Source organism: Aegilops tauschii, chromosome 1 (assembly GCF_002575655.3).
Source record: "Aegilops tauschii subsp. strangulata cultivar AL8/78 chromosome 1, Aet v6.0, whole genome shotgun sequence".
In the NCBI taxonomy this organism is placed as follows: Eukaryota; Viridiplantae; Streptophyta; class Magnoliopsida; order Poales; family Poaceae; genus Aegilops; species Aegilops tauschii.
Window position 1 is genome coordinate 366836837 of NC_053035.3, and position 20776 is coordinate 366857612.

At 43.7% G+C, this 20776-nt stretch overlaps 1 protein-coding gene across 2 annotated transcripts; it reads right to left on the reverse strand.

The window, feature by feature from the left end:
* Nucleotides 1-15045: 15045 nt before the first annotated feature.
* LOC109780616 (MLO-like protein 1) lies at nt 15046-19992 on the reverse strand. Of its 2 annotated transcripts, XM_073498353.1 has the most exons (15): nt 19772-19990; nt 19212-19675; nt 19021-19078; nt 18430-18668; nt 17589-17705; nt 17446-17500; nt 17175-17266; nt 16914-16988; nt 16749-16837; nt 16594-16643; nt 16139-16179; nt 15842-16051; nt 15677-15744; nt 15520-15580; nt 15046-15428 (listed from the first exon to the last, which is right to left on the reverse strand). In XM_073498353.1, the coding sequence occupies exons 2-15, from the start codon at nt 19338-19340 to the stop codon at nt 15213-15215; spliced, it is 1500 nt and encodes a 499-aa protein (XP_073354454.1). In that variant the 5' UTR covers nt 19341-19675; nt 19772-19990; the 3' UTR covers nt 15046-15212. The 2 variants fall into 2 exon arrangements, with proteins under 2 accessions (XP_073354454.1, XP_020194785.1); XM_020339196.3 differs by having other exon boundaries at nt 19212-19992.
* Between the last annotated feature and the right edge of the window lie 784 nt (nt 19993-20776).

The window sequence follows — 20776 nt, forward strand, 5'->3', positions numbered from 1 at the left end:
TATAATTCCGATCACGATGAACTAGATGCATAGGATATTTTTTTAGTGAAACTCCAATTTCAATCGATTCCAATTCCAAGATCCAATATCATCGCATAGCCTATACCATGCCAATGCTTTTCCCTTCAAAGATAAAGGGAAAACCTTTTTATTAGTCTCATCTCCGGGTAAACCTGCAATCTTAAATAATCCACAAATTTCTTCCACATATATCAAGTGCATATCAGGATGTTCGGTTCCATCTCCTGCATAAGGATTAGCTAGCAGTCGTTCTATCATACCCGAAGGAATTTCATATTCAATATTTTCAGTAGGTGCAGTAGGTTGAGGGGTAACTAATTATGGTTCCGGTCAAGGTGAAGATACCCCGAACAAACCCCTCAAAGGATTGTTCTCCATAGTAACAAGCGACAATAAATTTCAGCACGTAGTAATAATTTTTCCTTACCAAGAGCGCTTCACTCCCCGGCAACGGCGCCAGAAAAGATCCTTGATGACCCACAAGTATAGGGGATCAATCGTAGTCCTTTCAATAAGTAAGAGTGTCAAACCCGGCGAGGAGCAGAAGGAAACCAAGATAAGCTCAACTACCCTTTCTTCATGGAGATCATCATATTGGGATCATGGGCCATCTGGATATCTAGAAACAACAAAATCTTTGAGAATATCAGGCCATCTTTTCGAGGCTGGGAATTCATATTCACAGAGGAGCTCAAACTTCTTAAATCAGGATAAAGAAGAAATATAAAATGCAATTCTCTGCTTGGCTGGATACCTTGTTGTAATTATTTTTCTAGCTGTTCTTTTTCTAGGGTATTATTTTTCCTTTTCTAGGTTGTTTTAGCTCTTTTCTTAGCTCTTTTTTTAGTTTCTTTCTTCTTTCTTTTCTTTTCTTTGGGCTTAGCTCAAGCCTTTCAGACTCCTTCTTTGTTTCTGCCTTATTATTTTAATAAAAGTTGTAGTGGGGTGTTACCCTACTGTTTATAGTCAAAAAAAGGAGCAGAAGGAAATGACAAGTGGTTTTCAGCAAGGTATTCTCTGCAAGCACTGAAATTATAAGTAACGAGTAGTTTGATAGCAAGATATTTTGTAACGAGCAAGTAACGATAGTAGTAGCAAAAGTGCAGGAAGGTAGCCCAATCCTTTTGAGGCAAAAGACATGCCAAAACGGTCTCTTATGATAAGCAAAGCGTTCTTGAGGGTACACGGGAATTTCATCTAGTCACTTTCATCATGTTGGTTCGATTCGTGTTCGCTACTTTGATAATTTTATATGTGGGTGGACCGGTGCTTAGGTGCTATTCTTACTTGAACAAACCTCCTACTTATGATTAACCCCCTCGCAAGCATCCGCAACTACGAGAAAAGTATTAAGAATAAATTCTAATCATAGCATTAAACTTTTGGATCCAATCGGTCCCTTAAGGAATAGCGCATAAATTAGGGTTTAAGCTTCTGTCACTCTCGCAACCCATCATCTAATAACTACTCCACAATGCATTCCCTTAGGCCCAAATATGGTGAAGTGTCATGTAGTCGATGTTCACATGACACCACTAAGGGAATCACAACATACATACTATCAAAATATCAAACACATATAAAGTTCACATGATTACTTGCAACTTCTCCCGTGACCTCAAGAACAAAAGTAACTACTCATAAATGATAATCATGCTCAAGATCAGAGGGGTATTAAATAGCATATTGGATCTGAACATATAATCTTCCACCAAATAAACCATATAGTAATCAACTACAAGATGTAATCAACACTACTACTCACCCACAAGTACCAATCTATAGTTCCGGTACAAAGAGTGAACACAAGAGATGAACTAAGGTTTGAGAGGAGATGGTGTTGTTCAAGATGTTGATGGAGATTGCCCTCCCCAATATGGGAGAGTTGTTGGTGATGATGATGACGATGATTTCCCCCTCCGGGAGGGAAGTTCCCCCGGCAGAATCACTCTGACGGAGGGCAAAAGTGCTCCTGCCCAAGTTCCGCCTCGAGACGGCGGCGCTTCATCCCGAAATTCCTCCCCTTATTTTTTTTCTAGGTCAAAATGACTTATATACCAGAAGATGGGCACCGGAGGTGGGTTGGGTTGAGCACAACCCACCAGGGCGCGCCTGGGGGGCCTGGCGCGCCCTGGTGTCTTATGTTCACCAGGTGGCCCCCCTCCGGTAGTTATTTGCTCCATTATTTCTTATTTATTCCATAAAAATTGCTCGTAAAGTTTCAACTCATTTGGAGTTGTGCAGAATAGGTAGCTTGATGTAGCTTTTTCGGGTCCAGATTTCCAGCTGCCGGAATTCTCCCTCTTTGTGTGAACCTTGCATATTATGAGAGAAAATGCATTACAATTACTCCAAAAAGCATTATTATGCATAAAAACATTATAAATAACAGTAGGTAAACATGAATCAAAATGGACGTATTAGTGTGTTTGTTCGGATCCGATGAATTGCAAGTTTATGATCAGATCTATCTACGAATATTATATGAGTATTTATTGAACTCTCTTATGCATGTTTAATATATAGCCTCATATTTCTTCTTCGAAACTTTGGTTTGGTTTGGCCAACTATATTGACTTTTCTTGCAATGGGAAGAGGTGCTTTTGATGGGTTCGATCTTGCGGTGTCCTCACCCAACGACAGAAGGGGTAGCGAGGCACACTTGTATTGTTGCCATTAAGGATAAAAAGATGGGGTCTATTCCTACATGAATAGATCTTGTCTACATCATGTCATCGTTCTTATTGCATTACTTCATTTCTCCATGAACTTAATACACTAGATGCATGCTGGATAGCGGCCGGTGTGTGGAGTAAGAGTAGTAGATGCAGGCAGGAGTCGGTCTACTAATCTTGGACGTGATGCCTATATACATGATCATTGCCTTGGATATCGTCATAATTATTTGCTCTTCTATCAATTGCCCAACAGTAATTTGTTTACCCACCATATGCTATTTTCTTGAGAGAAGCCTCTAGTGAAATCTACGGGCCCGGGTCTATTTCCTATCATATTGTTTTCAGACCTATTAATCCAAAAATACCTTGCTGCACTTTTTCTTTACTTCTTTTATTTTGTATTTTTGTTAGATCTATTTATCCAATCTTATACAATTTAGTCTATCTCAATACCGAGGAGGGATTGACAACCCCTCTTACGTGTTGGGCTGCAAGTTTTTGTTATTTGTGTGAAGGTACTGCTTACATAGTTTGGGTGGATCCTCCTACTGGATTGATACCTTGGTTTCATAACTGAGGGAAATACTTACTGTTGTTGTGCTGCATCGGCCTTTCCTCTTCAAGCGAAAAACCAACGCAATATCACAAGTAGCATGCATCATGTTTCATGCCCTCATGCCCACCAACAAAACGAATCCGCCGAACGTAAACATAGGCATATAGTTGAGGTAGGACTTGCTCTCCTGGCAGGTGCCTCCATGCGTCTCAAATTTTGGGATGAGGCATTTCTTACTGCAGTTCATCTTATCAATATGCTACCCAGTCGTGTTATCAACAATGAAACACCCATGCAATGACTCCTTCATACTCACCCAAACTATAACTCTGTTCGTGTTTTTGGATGCGCTTGTTGGCCTAACCTTCGTCCCTACAATACTCACAAACTCATGTTTCGCTCAAAACAATGTGTTTTCTTGGGTTATAATGCACAACATAAAGGTGTCAAGTGCCATGATTTTCCTACCAGTCGAGTATTTATTTCTCGTGATGTGGTCTTCTATGAAACTATTTTTCCTTTCGGACATCTACATCCTAACGTCGGTGACCTACTTCGCCAAGAAATCCTTCTACTACCGCATCATTTGTCTGGTTTTCATCACGGGGACAACAATTGTACTGACCACCTGACTAACTCTTCTAACCGTGCACATGAGACTTGTGATGATGCAGGAACAGTGGTGCAACAACAGAAAAAATTGGCATCAAATGGTGAAGAAAATGGCCAAAACAGCCAATATTTCATGTGTCCTTCACTATGTGATAGAGTTGGCCCCGAATCCGCCTTGGGATAGGCGGTGTCAGCGCAGGCGCGATCCACTGTAGGGTCGGAGCGCTGCAACACCGAATCTATGCCAAGCGCGGTGGCTTGCCAACTCCCACCCGACATGTGCTCGCCTGGGGGGCCATCCTCCCACTCGCGGGCGTCACCATCAGGGGACCGGCCGACCACGTGGTTTGGCCCGACCCTACGCGTCTACGTTAGACGGGCGGCGCACTAGCCCGCTGCGGGCATGGGACCCCAGCTTGATCCGGCTAGCTCGCTTGGATTTTCTGCGCCATCCATTGAAGCTTCGCCCGAACACATGGCCACAGAAGATCCGGCGGCGGTAGATGTCACAACAGCAGTCTCGGGATTGTCTGGATCCTCTGTCCAGGAACAGTCTGCGGGATCTTCTATGCCTGAGCCTGGATCGTCAACAACAATTCAACAACAAACTACACCGCCACATACAAGACTATGAGCAGGGGTAATTCAGCCTGTGAATTATAAAATTAAATTTGGTTTGGCATGTTCAACAGGAGAACCTAGCACCTTTCTAGAAGCAAGTGTGGATCCCTGGTGGAGGAAGGCTATGGAAGATGAATTCCAAGCACTTCAGAAAAACAATACATGACATCTAGTTCCTTCACACCAAGGTAAAAATAAATAATTGAGGGTGATCAGGATTGAGAGGAAGTCAGATGGTACCATAGATCGTTACAAGGCTAGGCTTGTTGCTAAAGGATTCATACAGAGGTATGGCATAGATTATGAGGATACATTCAGTCCTGTTGTTAAAGCTGCCAGTATTCGTCTTGTTTTGTCTATTGTCGTATCCAGAGGATGGAGTCTCAAACAGCTAGATGGGCAGAATGTGTTTCTTCATGGTTTTCTGGAAGAGGAAGTGTATATGAAACAACCTCCTGGGTTTAAAGATAAGAACAAACTTTTCCATGTGTGCAGGCTTGATAAATCTCTCTATGGGTTGAAGCAGCCCGCAGAGCATGGTACTCACGTCTAAGTTCCAAATTGCAAACACTTGGTTTTGTTCCTTCTAAATCTGACACATCACTGTTTATTTACAACAAGTTCAAAACATCCATATTTGTGCTTATATATGTTGATGATATCATTGTCACAAGCTCATCAAATGAGGCAGTAACTGCATTGTTACAGGGTTTGAATTCAGAATTTGCTCTCAAGGATCTAGGTGACTTGCATTACTTCCTTGGCATTGAAGTTGTTGGGGAACACAGTATTTCAAAAAATTTACCTACGATCACGCAAGATCTATCTAGGAGATGCATAGCAACGAGCGGGGAGAGTGTGTCTACATACCCTCGTAGACCGAAAGCAGAAGCGTTTAGTAACGTGGTTGATGTAGTTGAACGTCATCGCGATCCAACCGATCCAAGTACCGAACGTACGGCACCTCCGCGTTCAGCACACGTTCAGCTCGATGACGTCCCTCGGGCTCTTGATCCAGTTGAGGCCGAAGGAGAGTTCCGTCAGCACGGCGGCGTGGTGATGGTGATGATGAAGTTACCGGCGCAGGGCTTCGCCTAAGCACTACGACGATATGACCGAGGTGTGTAACTATGGAGGGGGGCACCGCACACGGCTAAGACAAATCTTGAGTCCTTTGGGGTGCTCCCCTCCCCTGTATATAAAGGAGGGAGGGAGGAGGCGGCCGGCCTAAGGGGCGCGCCAAACACAGTCACATTGCTTGCAAGGCTTATAGTGATGTGCATTACCGAGAAGGCCCAGAGATACCTCTCCGATTCACGGAGTGACAAATCCTAATCTCGATCTATGCCAACTCAACAAACACCATCGGAGACACCTGTAGAGCATCTTTATAATCACCCAGTTATGTTGTGACGTTTGATAGCACACAAGGTGTTCCTCCGGTATTCGGGAGTTGCATAATCTCATAGTCATAGGAACATGTATAAGTCATGAAGAAAGCAATAGCAATAAAACTTAACGATCATAATGCTAAGCTAACGGATGGGTTTTGTCCATCACATCATTCTCTAATGATGTGATCCCGTTCATCAAATGACAACACATGTCTATGGCTAGTAAACTTAACCATCTTTGATTAATGAGCTAGTCAAGTAGAGGCATACTAGGGACACTCTGTTTTGTCTATGTATTCACACATGTATAAAGTTTCCGGTTAATACAATTCTAGCATGAATAATAAACATTTATCATGATATAAGGAAATATAAATAACAACTTTATTATTGCCTCTAGGGCATATTTCCTTCAGTCTCCCACTTGCACTAGAGTCAATAATCTAGTTCACATCGCCATGTGATTTAACACCAATAGTTCACATCGTCATGTGATTTAACAGTCTATAGTTCACATCGCCATGTGACCAATACCTAAAGGGTTACTAGAGTCAATAAGCTAGTTCACATCGCCATGTGATTAACACCCAAAGAGTACTAAGGTGTGATCATGTTTTGCTTGTGAGAGAGGTTTAGTCAATGGGTCTGCCACATTCAGATCCGTGTGTATTTTGTAAATTTCTATGTCTACAATGCTCTGCACGGAGCTACTCTAGCTAAATGTTCCCACTTTCAATATGTATCCAGATCGAGACTCAGAGTCATCCAGATCGGTGTCAAAGCTTGCATCGACGTAACTCTTTACGACGAACTCTTTATCACCTCCATAACCGAGAAATATTTCCTTAGTCCTCTAAGGATAATTTTGACCGCTGTCCAGTGATCTACTCCTAGATCACTATTGTACTCCCTTGCCAAACTCAGGGCAGGGTATACAATAGGTCTGGTACACAGCATGACATACTTTATAGAACCTATGGCTGAGGCATAGGGAATGACTTTCATTCTCTCTATCTTCTGCCGTGGTCGGGCTTTGAGTCTTACTCAAATTCACACCTTGCAACATAGGCAAGAACTCCTTCTTTGACTGTTCCATTTTGAACTACTTCAAAAACTTGTCAAGGTATGTATTCATTGTAAAAACTTATCAAGCGTCTTGATCTATCTCTATAGATCTTGATGCTCAATATGTAAGGAGCTTCACCGAGGTCTTTCTTTGAAAAACTCCTTTCAAACACTCCTTTATGCTTTCCAGAAAATTCTACATCATTTCCGATCAACAATATATCATTCACATATACTTATCATAAAGGATGTAGTGCTCCCACTCACTTTCTTGTAAATACAGGCTTCACCGCAAGTCTGTATAAAACCATATGCTTTGATCATACTATCAAAGCGTATATTCCAACTCCGAGATGCTTGCACCAGTCCATAGATGGATCGCTGGAGTTTGCACACTTTGTTAGCACCTTTAGGATCGACAAAACCTTCTGGTTGCATCATATACAACTCTTATTTTAAGAAATCCATTAAGGAATGCAGGTTTGACATCCATTTGCCAAATTTCATAAAATGCGGCAATTGTTAACATGATTCAGACAGACTTTTAAGCATCGCTACGAGTGAGAAAATCTCATCGTAGTCAACACCTTGAACTTGTCGAAAACATTTTTGTGACAATTCGAGTAGATAGTAATACTACCATCATCGTCCGTCTTCCTCTTGAAGATCCATTTATTCCCAATGGCTCGCCGATCATCGGGCAAGTCAACCAAAGTCCATACTTTATTCACATGGATTCTATCTCAGATTTCATGGCCTCAGGCCATTTCGCGAAATCTGGGCTCATCATCGCTTCCTCATAGTTCGTAGGTTCGTCATGGTCAAGTAACATGACTTCCAGAACAGGATTACTGTACCACTCTGATGCGGATCGTACTCTGGTTGACCTACGAGGTTTGGTAGTAACTTGATCTGAAGTTTCATGATCATCATCATTAACTTCCTCACTAATTGGTGTAGGCATCACTGGAACTGATTTCAGTGATGAGCTACATTCCAATTCGAGAGAAGGTACAATTACCTCATCAAGTTCTACTTTCCTCCCACTCACTTCTTTCAAGAGAAACTCCTTCTCTAGAAAGGATCCACTCTTAGCAACAAAGATCTTGCCTTCGGATCTGTGATAGAAGGTGTACCCAACAGTTTCCTTTGGGTATCCTATGAAGACGCATTTCTTCGATTTGGGTTCGAGCTTATCAGGTTGAAGCTTTTTCACATAAGCATCGCAGTCCCAAACTTTAAGAAACGACATCTTAGGTTTCTTGCTAAACCACAGTTCATATGGTGTTGTCTCAACGGATTTAGATGATGCCCTATTTAACGTGAATGCAGCTGTCTCTAATGCATAACCCCAAAATGATAATGGTAAATCGGTAAGAGACATCATAGATCGCACCATATCCAATAAAGTACGGTTACGACGTTCGGACACACCATTATGCTGTGGTGTTCCAGGTGGCATGAATTTGTGAAACTATTCCACATTCTTCTAATTGAAGACCAAACTCGTAACTCAAATATTCGCCTCTGTGATCAGATCATAGAAACTTTATTTTCTTGTTACGATGATTCTCCACTTCACTCTGAATTTTTTTGAACTTTTCAAATGTTTCAGATTTATGTTTCATCAAGTAGATATACCCTTATCTGCTCAAATCATCTGTGAAGGTTAGAAAATAACGATACCCACCACGAGCCTCAACACTCATCAGACCGCATACATCAGTATGTATTATTTCCAATAAGTCAGTTGCTCGCTCCATTGTTCCAGAGAACGGAGTCTTAGTCATCTTTCCCATGAGGCATGGTTCGCAAGCATCAAGTGATTCATAATCAAGTGATTCCAAAAATCCATCAGCATGGAGTTTCTTCATGCGCTTTACACCAATATGACCTAAATGGCAGTGCCACATATAAGTGGCACTATCATTATTAACTTTGCATCTTTTGGCTTCAATATTATGAATATGTGTATCACTACGATCGAGATTCAATAAACCATTTATATTGAGTGTATGACCATAGAAGGTTTTATTCATGTAAATAGAACAACAATTATTCTTTGACTTAAATGAATAACCGTATTGCAATAAACATGATCCAATCATATTCATGCTCAACGCAAACACCAAATAACATTTATTTTAGGTTCAACACTAGTCCCGAAGGTAAAGGGAGTGTGCAATGGTGATCTTATCAACCTTGGAATCACTTCCAACACACATCGTCACTTCGTCCTTAACTAGTCTCTGTTTATTTTGCAACTCTATTTCGAGTTACTACTCTTAGCAACTGAACCAATATCAAATACCGAGGGGTTGCTATAAACACTAGTAAAGTACACATCAATAACATGTATATCAAATATACCTTTGTTCACTTTGCCATCCTTCTTATCCGCCAAGTATCTAGGGCAGTTCCACTTCCAGTGACCATTTCCTTTGCAGTAGAAGCACTCAGTTTCAGGCTGGGTCTAGCTTTGGGCTTCTTCATGGGAGTGGCAACTTGCTTTCCATTCTTCTTGAAGTTCCCTTTCTTGGTCTTGTCAACCATCAACACTTGATGCTTTTATTGATTTCTACCTTTGCTGATTTCAGCATCGCGAAGAGCTCGGGAATCATTTTCGTCATCCCTTACATATTATAGTTCATCACGAAGTTCTAGTAACTTGGTGACAGTGACTAGAGAACTCTGTCAATCACTATCTTATCTGGAAGATTAACTCCCACTTGATTCAAGCGATTGTACTACTCAGACATTCTGAGCACATGCTCACTGGTTGAGCTATTCTCCTCCATCTTTTAGGCAAAATACTTGTCAGAGGTCTCATACCTCTCGACTCGGGCATGAGTCTGAAATACAAATTTCAGCTCTTGGTACATCTTATATGTTCCGTGGCGTTTCAAAACATTTTTGAAGTCACGGTTCTAAGCCGTAAAGCATGGTGCACTAAACTATCAAGTAGTCATCATACCGAGCTTTGCCAAATGCTCATAACATCTGCATCTGCTCCTGCAATAGGTCTGTCACCTAGCGGTGCATCAAGGACATAATTCTTCTGTGTAGCAATGAGGATAATCCTCAGATCACGGACCTAGTCCGCATCATTGCTACTATCATCTTTCAACTTAGTTTTCTCTAGGAACATATCAAAAATAAAACGGGGAAGCTATACGCGAGCAATTGATCTACAACATAGATATGCAAATACTATCAGGACTAAGTTCATGATAAATTTAAGTTCAATTAATCATATTACTTAAGAACTCCCACTTAGATAGACATCCCTCTAGTCATCTAAATGATCATGTGATCCATATCAACTAAACCATGTCCAATCATCACGTGAGATGGAGTAGCTTTCAATGGTGAACATCACTATGTTGATCATATCTACTATATGATTCACGTTCGACCTTTCGGTCTCAGTGTTCCGAGGCCATATCTGCATATGCTAGGCTCGTCAAGTTTAACCCGAGTATTCTGCATGTGCAAAACTGGCTTGCACCCATTGTATGTGAACGTAGAGCTTATCACACCCGATCATCACGTGGTGTCTCAGCACGAATAACTGTCGCAACGGTGCATACTCAGGGAGAACACTTATACCTTGAAATTTTAGTAAGGGATCATCTTATAAAGCTACCGCCGAACTAAGCAAAATAAGATGTATAAAAGATAAACATCACATGCAATCATAATATGTGACATGATATGGCCACCATCATCTTGTGCCTTTGATCTCCATCTCCAAAGTACCGTCATGATTTCTATCATCACCGGCATGACACCATGATCTCTATCATCTTGATCTCTATCAATGTGTCGTCATATGGTCGTCTCGCCAACTATTGCTATCGCATAGCGATAAAGTAAAGCAATTACATGGCGCTTGCATCTTATGCAATAAAGAGACAACAATAAGGCTCCTGCCAGTTGCCGACAATTTCAAAAACATGATCATCATATAACAATTTATATCTCATCACGTCTTGACCATATCACATCACAACATGCCCTGCAAAAACAAGTTAGACGTCCTCTACTTTGTTGTTGCAAGTTTTACGTGGCTGCTATGGGCTTAGCAAGAACCGTTCTTACCTACGCATCAAAACCACAACGATTTTTCGTCAAGTGTGATGTTTTAACCTTCAACAAGGACCGGGCATAGTCACACTCGATTCAACTAAAGTTGGAGAAACAGACACCCACTAGCCACCTGTGTGCGAATCATGGTGGTAGAACCAGTCTCATGAACGCGGTCATGTAATGTCGGTCTGGGCCGCTTCATCCAACAATACCGTCGTATCAAAGTATGACATGCTGGTAAGCAGTATGACTGTTATTGCCCACAACTCTTTGTGTTCTACTTGTGCATATAACATCTACGCATAGACCTGGCTCTGATACCACCATTGGGGAACGCAGTATTTCAAAAAAATTACCTACAATCACGCAAGATCTATCTAGGAGATGCATAGCAACGAGCGGGGAGAGTGTGTCTACATACCCTCGTAGACCGAAAGCGGAAGCGTTTAGTAACGCGGTTGATGTAGTCGAACGTCTTCATGATCCAACCGATCCAAGTACCGAACGTATGGCACCTCCGCGTTCAGCACACGTTCAGCTCGATGACGTCCCTCGGGCTCTTGATCCAGTTGAGGCCGAAGGAGAGTTCCGTCAGCACGACGGCGTGGTGACGGTGATGATGAAGTTACGGGCGTAGGGCTTCGCCTAAGCACTACGACGATATGACCGAGGTGTGTAACTGTGGAGGGGGGCACCGCACACGGCTAAGACAAATCTTGAGTCCTTTGGGGTGCTCCCCTCCCCCGTATATAAAGGAGGGAGGGAGGGAGGAGGCGGCCGGCCTAAGGGGCGGGCCAAGCATAGGGAGTCCTACTAGGACTCTCAAGTCCTAGTAGGATTCCCTTTCCTATTCGGAGTAGGAGAGAAGGAAAGAGAGGGAGAGGGAGAGGGAAAGGGGGGCCGCGCCCCCACCCCTTGTCCAATTCGGTTTGGGCAGGGGGGAGGCGCGCGCCACCTCTTGGCCCTTCTCCCCTCTCTCCACTGAAGCCCAATAAGGCCCATTACTTCTCCCGGCGAATTCCCGTAACTCCCCGGTACTCCGAAAAATACCCGAATCAGTCGGAACCTTTCCGATGTCCGAATATAGCCTTCCAATATATGAATCTTTACCTCTTGATCATTTCGAGACTCCTCGTCATGTCCGTGATCTCATCTGGGACTCCAAACAAACTTCGGTCATCAAATCACATAACTCATAATACAAATCGTCATCGAACGTTAAGCGTGCGGACCCTACGGGTTCGAGAACTATGCAGGCATGACCGAGACACATCTCTGGTCAATAACCAATAGCGGAACCTGGATGCTCATATTGGCTCCTACATATTCTACGAAGATCTATGTCGGTCAAACCGCATAACAACATACGTTGTTCCCTTTGTCATCGGTATGTTACTTGCCCGAGATTCGATCGTCGGTATCCTCATACCTAGTTCAATCTCGTTACCGGCAAGTCACTTTACTCGTTCCGTAATGCATCATCCCGTAACTTATTAGTCACATTGCTTGCAAGGCTTATAGTGATGTGCATTACCGAGAAGGCCCAGAGATACCTCTCCGATTCACGGAGTGACAAATCCTAATCTCGATCTATGCCAACTCAACAAACACCATCGGAGACACCTGTAGAGCATCTTTATAATCACCCAGTTATGTTGTGATGTTTGATAGCGCACAAGGTGTTCCTCAGGTATTCGGGAGTTGCATAATCTCATAGTCAGAGGAACATGTATAAGTCATGAAGAAAGCAATAGCAATAAAACTTAACGATCATGATGCTAAGCTAACGGATGGGTCTTGTCCATCACATCATTCTCTAATGATGTGATCCCGTTCATCAAATGACAACACATGTCTATGGCTAGGAAACTTAACCATCTTTGATTAACGAGCTAGTCAAGTAGAGGCATACTAGGGACACTCTGTTTTGTCTATATATGTATTCACACATGTATCAAGTTTCCGGTTAATACAATTCTAGCATGAATAATAAACATTTATCATGATATAAGGAAATATAAACAACAACTTTATTATTGCCTCTAGGGCATATTTCCTTCAGAAGTTACCTGACATTTCCTTTGTTGTTAATAAGGTTTGTCAGTTTCTTCATGCACCAACTACAGCTCATTGGAATGCTGCCAAACACATACTGAGATATGTGAGAAATACTTTCAGTGTTGGCCTAACCTTCAGCAAGTCATCATCCGCACTTGTTAGTGCTTTTTCTGATTCTGACTGGGCAGGTTGCATAGATGACAGAAGGTCAACAGGTGGATTTGCAGCTTCTTTGGACCTAATTTAATCTCATGGTGTGCAAAGAAACAGGCCACAGTTTCGAGGTCTAGTACTGAGGCAGAATACAAAGCATTGGCAAACACAACATCAGAGATTATATGGGTCAAGTCCATGCTTAAGGAACATGGCATATGTCACACACCAACCCCATGTCTTTGGTGTGACAATCTTGGTGCTGCATCCTTGTCTGCTAATCCCATTTTTCATGCAAGAACCAAACACATAGAGATTGACTATCATTTTATGAGGGAAAGAGTTGCTAACAAGGAGTTGTAGTTTGGTTTGTTCATTCAAAATACCAGGTTGCAGACGGCTTCAGAAAAGCCTTGGACACAAGACCGTTTGAGGAATTCAAGCGTAATCTTAACTTGAGAAGTTTAGATTAAGGGAGGGTGTTAAAGTAATATTATGGCGCATTACCTGTATATCACGTTCTGGTAGAGATAGGATCATTTATTGCTATTTAGTTGGTTTATCTCTATCTCCCTCCTGTAAGATCTCCTCTCTCCCTCCCTCCCTCCCTCCCTCTCTCTCTCTCTCTCTCTCTCTCTCTCTCTCTCTCTCTCTCTCTCTCTCTCGGTTAGGAGTCCTAACCGAAACCCTTCTGTAATCACCACGACCAGATCAATATAAACTCATGTGGGCTCCCCTGTTGGGAGTTGAGACGCTTTACCCATCTTGACACATGGGTCACCTTCTTGGGCCCTGCAGTTTATTATGGAATCATCATCCTGTTACAAATATAGTGGCTGTAAACAATGATGCTTGTTCATGAGACACATATATTGATTTTCAGTGCACAAGAGGGAAAAAGATAACTGCTGTTAAGCCACAGGTATATCACTGGCATTGTGAATTGTGATAAATATTAACAACAAGACAAAGGCTCAAATACCATCTGGTCCTTCACGGTTGACTCTATGTACCATGCACTTACGCATTCAGATATCCCGATGGATAATAATAAGAAAATTTGGAAGTCGAAGATTTCACTAAAAGTTTTTTTGGTATCCTCGGAGAGGAGCAATTGGCATGGAAGTAAGATGTGTAGTTTTTGTACTCATGATGAGACAATCAAACACCTCTTTTTCACTGCAAGACTGCACGCTCTACATGGTCAGTCATCCAAATAGCATCCAATTTGTATCCACCCACAAGTGTTGCCAATATTTATGGTCACTGGTTGGATAAAATTTTAAATAGGTTTAAAATGCTAATAAGGGTGGGAGCATCCGCCTTATTATGGTCGCTTTGGCTATATAGAAATGATTTTGTTTTTAGTGCACTAAACTCTACTCCTTTGGAGGTTATTTTCCGTTGTATGCACTGGCTTCGTACGTGGTCTACACTACATCGAATGGATTACCAATCGCTGTTCAAGGCAGTGTGTATGCGGTTGAAGCGGATGACCCGAGAGGCTTTTACCCAATACGGATGGCGGCATAATCTTCGGACCGGTCCACCACCTCCTTTGACTTACGCATAGTTTTGGTGGTATATGGCTTTGCTTTTGCCACTATGTCGGTATTTTTTTGTCTTTATTTAACTTTCTCTTTTGTCTTGTTGTTTGACTATGTGCATCTTAGCATAGCTAAGACCACGTGTTCATCGTCGTGTTTGTATTCGCTTGATGTTACATTTTGAGTGGAAAAAAGAAGAACCGGCAGAAGCAGCGACAGTTTTAGGCACCGACGCTGTGAGAGATAAACTATTTCTATCTGGACCCAATTTCTTTTTACCCCTTGCCAGCACAATGTTTTACGGCTGCAAGAACTTCTGCATAATGGTAGCACATGCTGAAGTGCTTTCATTGCAGCGCCAAAATAGACATCATAGACGCCATTGCTCTAGACAACACTACTCACTACCCATACTACATCATTCTATGCTTTCACCAGCATCGTTGCCTTCCCGCGCCGGTCGTCTCACCATTTCAACCTTAGTAGAAGGCCCCACAGAATCGACGGGGCTCGTCGATTGGGCCGCGCCATTGCTCTTCTTGAACCCTTTCTTCATCTTAGCCTTCTGAGCCCAACCCAGGACACCCTGCTGCACATGCTCATTGAAGATCTCCTTCTTGTAGAAGCTTCCCATCTTTGCACACAACAGAGGAGATAGAACATGCGTCAATAATCGGTGTCGACGACACTAGAAACATTTTACGACGTCGAAAAAATGGTCGCACCTGTGTTACAATTGCATACAGAGGCAGGGTGCTGTAGCTGCAGAGAAGCTGAATAATGAGCCTGCAAGTAGAAGGACACATGGATGCATGAGTTCAAGAAAAAGGTCATGTTCGCTTTTTCCTATGGGAAAAGAAGTTGGAGATGTGTGTGAGGTACCCAATAACAAGCCTCGGCACAATGAAGCCAACTTGCCCCATGATGCAGGAGTTGAACCCATAGGTGGTCTACAACAGAAATGGGGCAAACGATGTTTCGATAAGTCATTAGATCTTCACCGAACGTAATTTAAATTTGAAACTGGGGCCCCCTCAAGATGCTTACCAGTATCCAGAAGAAGAATGCAATCTCAAAGGCGTTCTGGAAGAGGATGAAGTGGATCAGGAACAGGATGATCCTCGGCCGCCCGAACCAGAAGTGGTCATCCGATGGCTTCACGATCAAATCGCCCTCGACTGCGGAGTGCTTCTCAGCTACATCCTGAGCTAACTGAGCTATGACGTGCTCCAACTTGGTGCCCACGGCTAGCAGAAGCTGCAGGGAAAACAGAGAGTGAGTAAGGGCGGTATAAGAGGCCCATAGTTAATGTTTAAAATAACACATCATTATATATGCACTTACAATAAGGGGAATGAATGCAATCCAAAAGTACGTGTGCCACCCTGCAGATTGGCAAAATGTGGTGTAAGATAGCTTCAAGAAGCTTAAATAATGAAATATATTACCGACAAGGTTTAGTTAACCATCTTGCAGAACAAAACAGTTCTCATGACAGGTTCTGGTTTTTTCACACGTTACCAGCGTAACTGCTAAAGAATCTAATTCAAATTTGGAATTTGTAAACATTTTACCATTACCGTTTGCTAGATTACAACATTTTATCTTTACTCTGTATTCCACAAACTGAACAACTTTCCATGAAACTCTGCAGATTTATAGTGTATCCCAACATGTTCGCATATGATATTTTGAAAATATTGAACTTCAGTCTGAAATTTCAAAAACTAAGTGATAGGGAGGCAAAAGCAATTACAGAACATACAAGTGCTGTTCAGAAAAGATGGACTGCAACTTACCATTAACATTCAGCAACAGAAAGATCACCACGAAGACCCACAAGTACCAGCTAAAGGAGAATAAACACGGCATGAGTTGAGCTAACTTGCATAGAAAACCAGCTTGGCACACTATATATAGAAAAGTAGAAACTTGTGTGATACTCTTAGCTCACCTTATGCCAACCACCTTCTTAAAATCAGACTCTAAAACCCGCAGCATGTATTTATGGAAATCGAATTTCAAGTTTCCACGGCAGTGGGTCTGCAATCCAAAAATGAAACTCATTTTCACATACGAGGAAAGCACTCAAGGCCAGCTTATTACAAGCTATGCTTACCATGATAAAACCAAGACGCATTGTGGTATAGTCGGTTTTACTTACTGATCCATAGAACTGCTTGAAAAAAGAATGCTGCATGGGAAATGGAAACGGGCTAATTAGTTCGTCAGTACACACTTTCAGTATTAAAATAAAAATAAAGCCTTTCCTATAAGGCATAACCAGACTAAAAGGTTGCATATCTCATAGAAAACTTTACTAGTCCATGCAATTTTGCAGCATAAATTAAGTCTGATAGAAGACCTCATGATTGCTTACCAGCCAACTCAATATTCTAGAATCTTTGCCAATACCCTTAAAATGCTCCCTGATAAATTCGAAATTGTGTACATTGTTCACCTTCTTGGGCCCTGCAGTTTATTATGGAATAATCATCCTGTTACAAATGTAGTGGCTCTAAACAATGTTGCTTCTTCATCAGACACATATATTGATTTTCAGTGCACAAGAGGGGGGAAAAACTGCTGTTAACCCACAAGTATATCACTGGCATTGTGATAAATATGAACAACAAGAAAGGCTCAAATACCGTTTCCTGCGGTGTCTTTCTGAATTGCATCCTCCCACAGTTTCCATTGATGTATCTGAGTAAGAGAATATGCAAAATCAGCTTACCATAGCATGCGGTATTCCGTGGCTAATGCGCAGCGCCGTAACTGATAAGTGGCTTACCTTTGCACCTCCTAAAAGCATCGTCAAAACACTGAATACAACATGTGTAATAGCCAGCACAAATATGAAAATATGCAACTGATGTATAGCTTCAAGGGACATCAACGGAGCTTTTCCCTGTCAAAACAAACACTAGAGTTCATAACAGCATAGATTAAAAGGAAATCTGAAGATTGTTCAATTTACACATGGTGAGAAACTAAACATTATTTAAGACTGAAGGAGTGGAAAGGATAAATGGAACATAGAAGCAATACATTATCATAGAAAAAATTGAACATGCTGTACAGAGACATCGAGCGGAGCCATTTGAATGTTCCAACCAAATTAAGTTATATATCAATTTCTCTCTGTAAGTTAATCATCACAGTGACATGACTATCCATACAATATGGTTAGCCGACCTAATCTTAAAGAATGTGATTAAACCGGCCATCCATTTCTGTCTGTGGCTTTATGGTACCCAGTTGTGATGCCCACTCCTTCCACATGCTAGTGTCTAGTGTTCCCATTTCATATCATAGTCAGCGCAAATGTACAAGCAAAACAGAACAACGTCGCTTCATCACATCCTAAGATTGACAACATCACAGGAATGGCAAAAAGGGTGGCCCCGTGGCTCTGTCTGTTTGGTCCAAATAACCCTGTACCAAACTAGCTACGAAGTCCTAAGAAAATTTAAGTGTTTGCATGCTCAAAAATCCCAATGGTACCTAACTCCAACTGCTCATTCAACCAACTCAATGGCACAGTAGCTCCCCCCACCCCGCAAAAAAAGAGCGCCACGGTTGGCAAGAAATCAAAGTATGTACTGATTGCAATGGTGGCCTGGCCCAATCACCTTGGATCGGCAGACGTCGACTTCCGCCGCGCCGCCACTGAGCAGCCGCCTCCCGATTCTGCCGATGATCTGGGCTGTAACAAGATGCTCCTTTGTCGGCGCCGCCTCACCGGCCCGAACCTCGTCCTCCCCCTGGCATGGCAGCATGTGGAGTGTCCAGCTAGGACGAATGCAGATGTTCTGGATCTTCCCCTGGCACACCGTCAGCAGCAGCGAGATGAACCCGAGAAGCATCAGCTCTGCATTGCACCAAGGAGCAGTTGATCATACCCAACATGGAAGACAGGTAGTACAACCAAACGTCAAATTCAAAAAGAGAAGACAGATAAAATGATTAGTAGCCTTTTGGCTATTTTTCAGGGGAACAGTTGGAGACCGTCCCTACCGAGAGCAACCCCACCCAATTACCCATGATGCAGAGAGATGCGCTTTTTGCACAGACCGCACCACCACAATTTTGTTGACATACCAGTACTTTCTCCAGATTTTCTTCTTCTTTTTTGAGTGGGACATTCTCCAGATCAGTTCTTGGCAATCGAATGAAGCAGGATGCATGCGGGCCATGGCGGGCGGGGGGAAGAGATTAATTACCTTCTTTGACCTTGAGGATGGCCTCGTAGAGCGGCTTCTGGTTCTTCCTCTTGAACGTCTGCAACCAAGAACGCGGAGCAGTCAATGGACGAGCACGGCCGGTACGAGGAGATCGAAGGGGGCGGAATGGCAGCGGAACGGCGGAAGGTGATAAAAGCAGGCGAACGGGCGCCTGATGGGTGACGGGTTACCTTGCCGAGGTAGTGGAGGCATCGCTCGGCGAGGAGGGAGATGAGCACGATGATGGAGCAGACGAGCGCGACGATCCACGTGGGCGTGAACTCGAGCGTCGCCGCCTCCTCCTCGCCGTGCTCCGCCATGATCCGCCCCCCACACCCTCCGCGACGGCGACGGAGGAAAGAGAGAGAGACGTTAGAGAAAGTACTGGAAGAAGCTGGGCTGGGGGAGGGGCGCCGCGTCCTGTAGTTTATTATAGCGGTGGCACGGCAGCAGTTTGTCTCCGATAGGAGGCTGGGCGCGGCGGGGTGGTGGTGGGGGTGGGGGTGGGGAGGGATGGGGGAGGTAGCCGTCGTTTGCTTAGCTCTTAAGCGCTGGCGGTAGGCGTTTCCGCCATTAATTCTTCAGTTCGCATGATACGTATAGTGGTACTACCGTGGATGCCATTAAAAGATATGCCTTCAATTCCTTCCTGAATCTGCATGCTCGTGGCTAAAGTTAGCGAGAAAAACAGTGTGCCACACGCCTGAGGCTGAACTGCTGAAGCTTAACGTCAAAGGTATGCCTTCATTACCTTCCTAAACCTGCTCGAGGTAGGAGTCAGTGGAAAATCAGTGGAACGAGCTGGGCAGGCCACGCCGTGGATGGACACGTTGATTTGAATTGGAGTGGTGGTGCTAGTCTAGTCCGCGCGAGACAGCAACCTGCGGCTGTCGCTGCGCGCGTGACCCTGCCGTGCCGACGGGGCCGGCGACTGGCAACGTAGCTCTCGGCTGAGCCAGTTGCGGCCTCCTCAGATGTGTTGATCGATCACCGCCGGTAGTAGAGGGGGGTGTTTGGTTCAGAAGTCCTAGGACTTTTTCTAGTCCCAGGGACTAATCAAAAAAGACTCTCTAGTAGAGTCTTTTTCTAGTCCTTGTAAAAAAGTCCCTCCCGTTTGATTCCTAGGGACTTTTTTGAGACTTTTTTAGTCTTTGGGACTAAAAAGTCCGTGAACCAAACACCCCCGAGTCATTCAACGGAGCGAGTGGATGGGGGGCAGCCGTCTGGCCGGGTGGGGACGGAGCGGCAGCGTCAGCGTGCGCAGGGCAGAAGCAGCGACGCGTGCACGCGACACACGGGACGGGATGGTTGACAGGCACGCGTCCGGCCAGCGTCACGGACCGTCGAGCGTGCGACCGGGGACACGCCGAGCGGAACAGATGTTGGCAGGCAACGCCCAGCCGATCGCTGTTACTACCACCACCAGAGACAAGACCAGTCCACCGCCGCTGGTGTGTGGCTGGACTGGACTGGACGCCCGCCGGCCAGGGCGCGTGGCGGCCGCGGGTTGGACCGGCTCGCGGCGGAGCGGCCCGCTTTGTGATTTGTATACGACGACAGAAAAGCAGAAATAAAAGGCGCTCCGTTTCGAAACTTAGGGCATCTACACTGGTAGACTCTTAAGCAGGCGCTTACAGTGAAAAAATAAATAGCAGAAAATTGAAAAAGAGCTAGGCGCTTTATATCCTTCAACGCCAGGCGCTAATCACGGGCTCTAAATATACGGAGGCCCGGCGTTCGTTTCTCTACTCGCGCG

Excerpts from the sequence above, each read along its gene's own strand:
- LOC109780616 (XM_020339196.3), bottom strand. The coding sequence starts at position 19,340 with ATGGCGGAGCACGGCGAGGAGGAGGCGGCGACGCTCGAGTTCACGCCC. Across the intron at positions 19,079-19,211 it reads GCCTCCACTACCTCGGCAAG|ACGTTCAAGAGGAAGAACCA; the intron begins GTAACCCGTCAC and ends TCTTGGTTGCAG. Across the intron at positions 15,581-15,676 it reads GTGCCGAGGCTTGTTATTGG|GCTCATTATTCAGCTTCTCT; the intron begins GTACCTCACACA and ends TTCTACTTGCAG.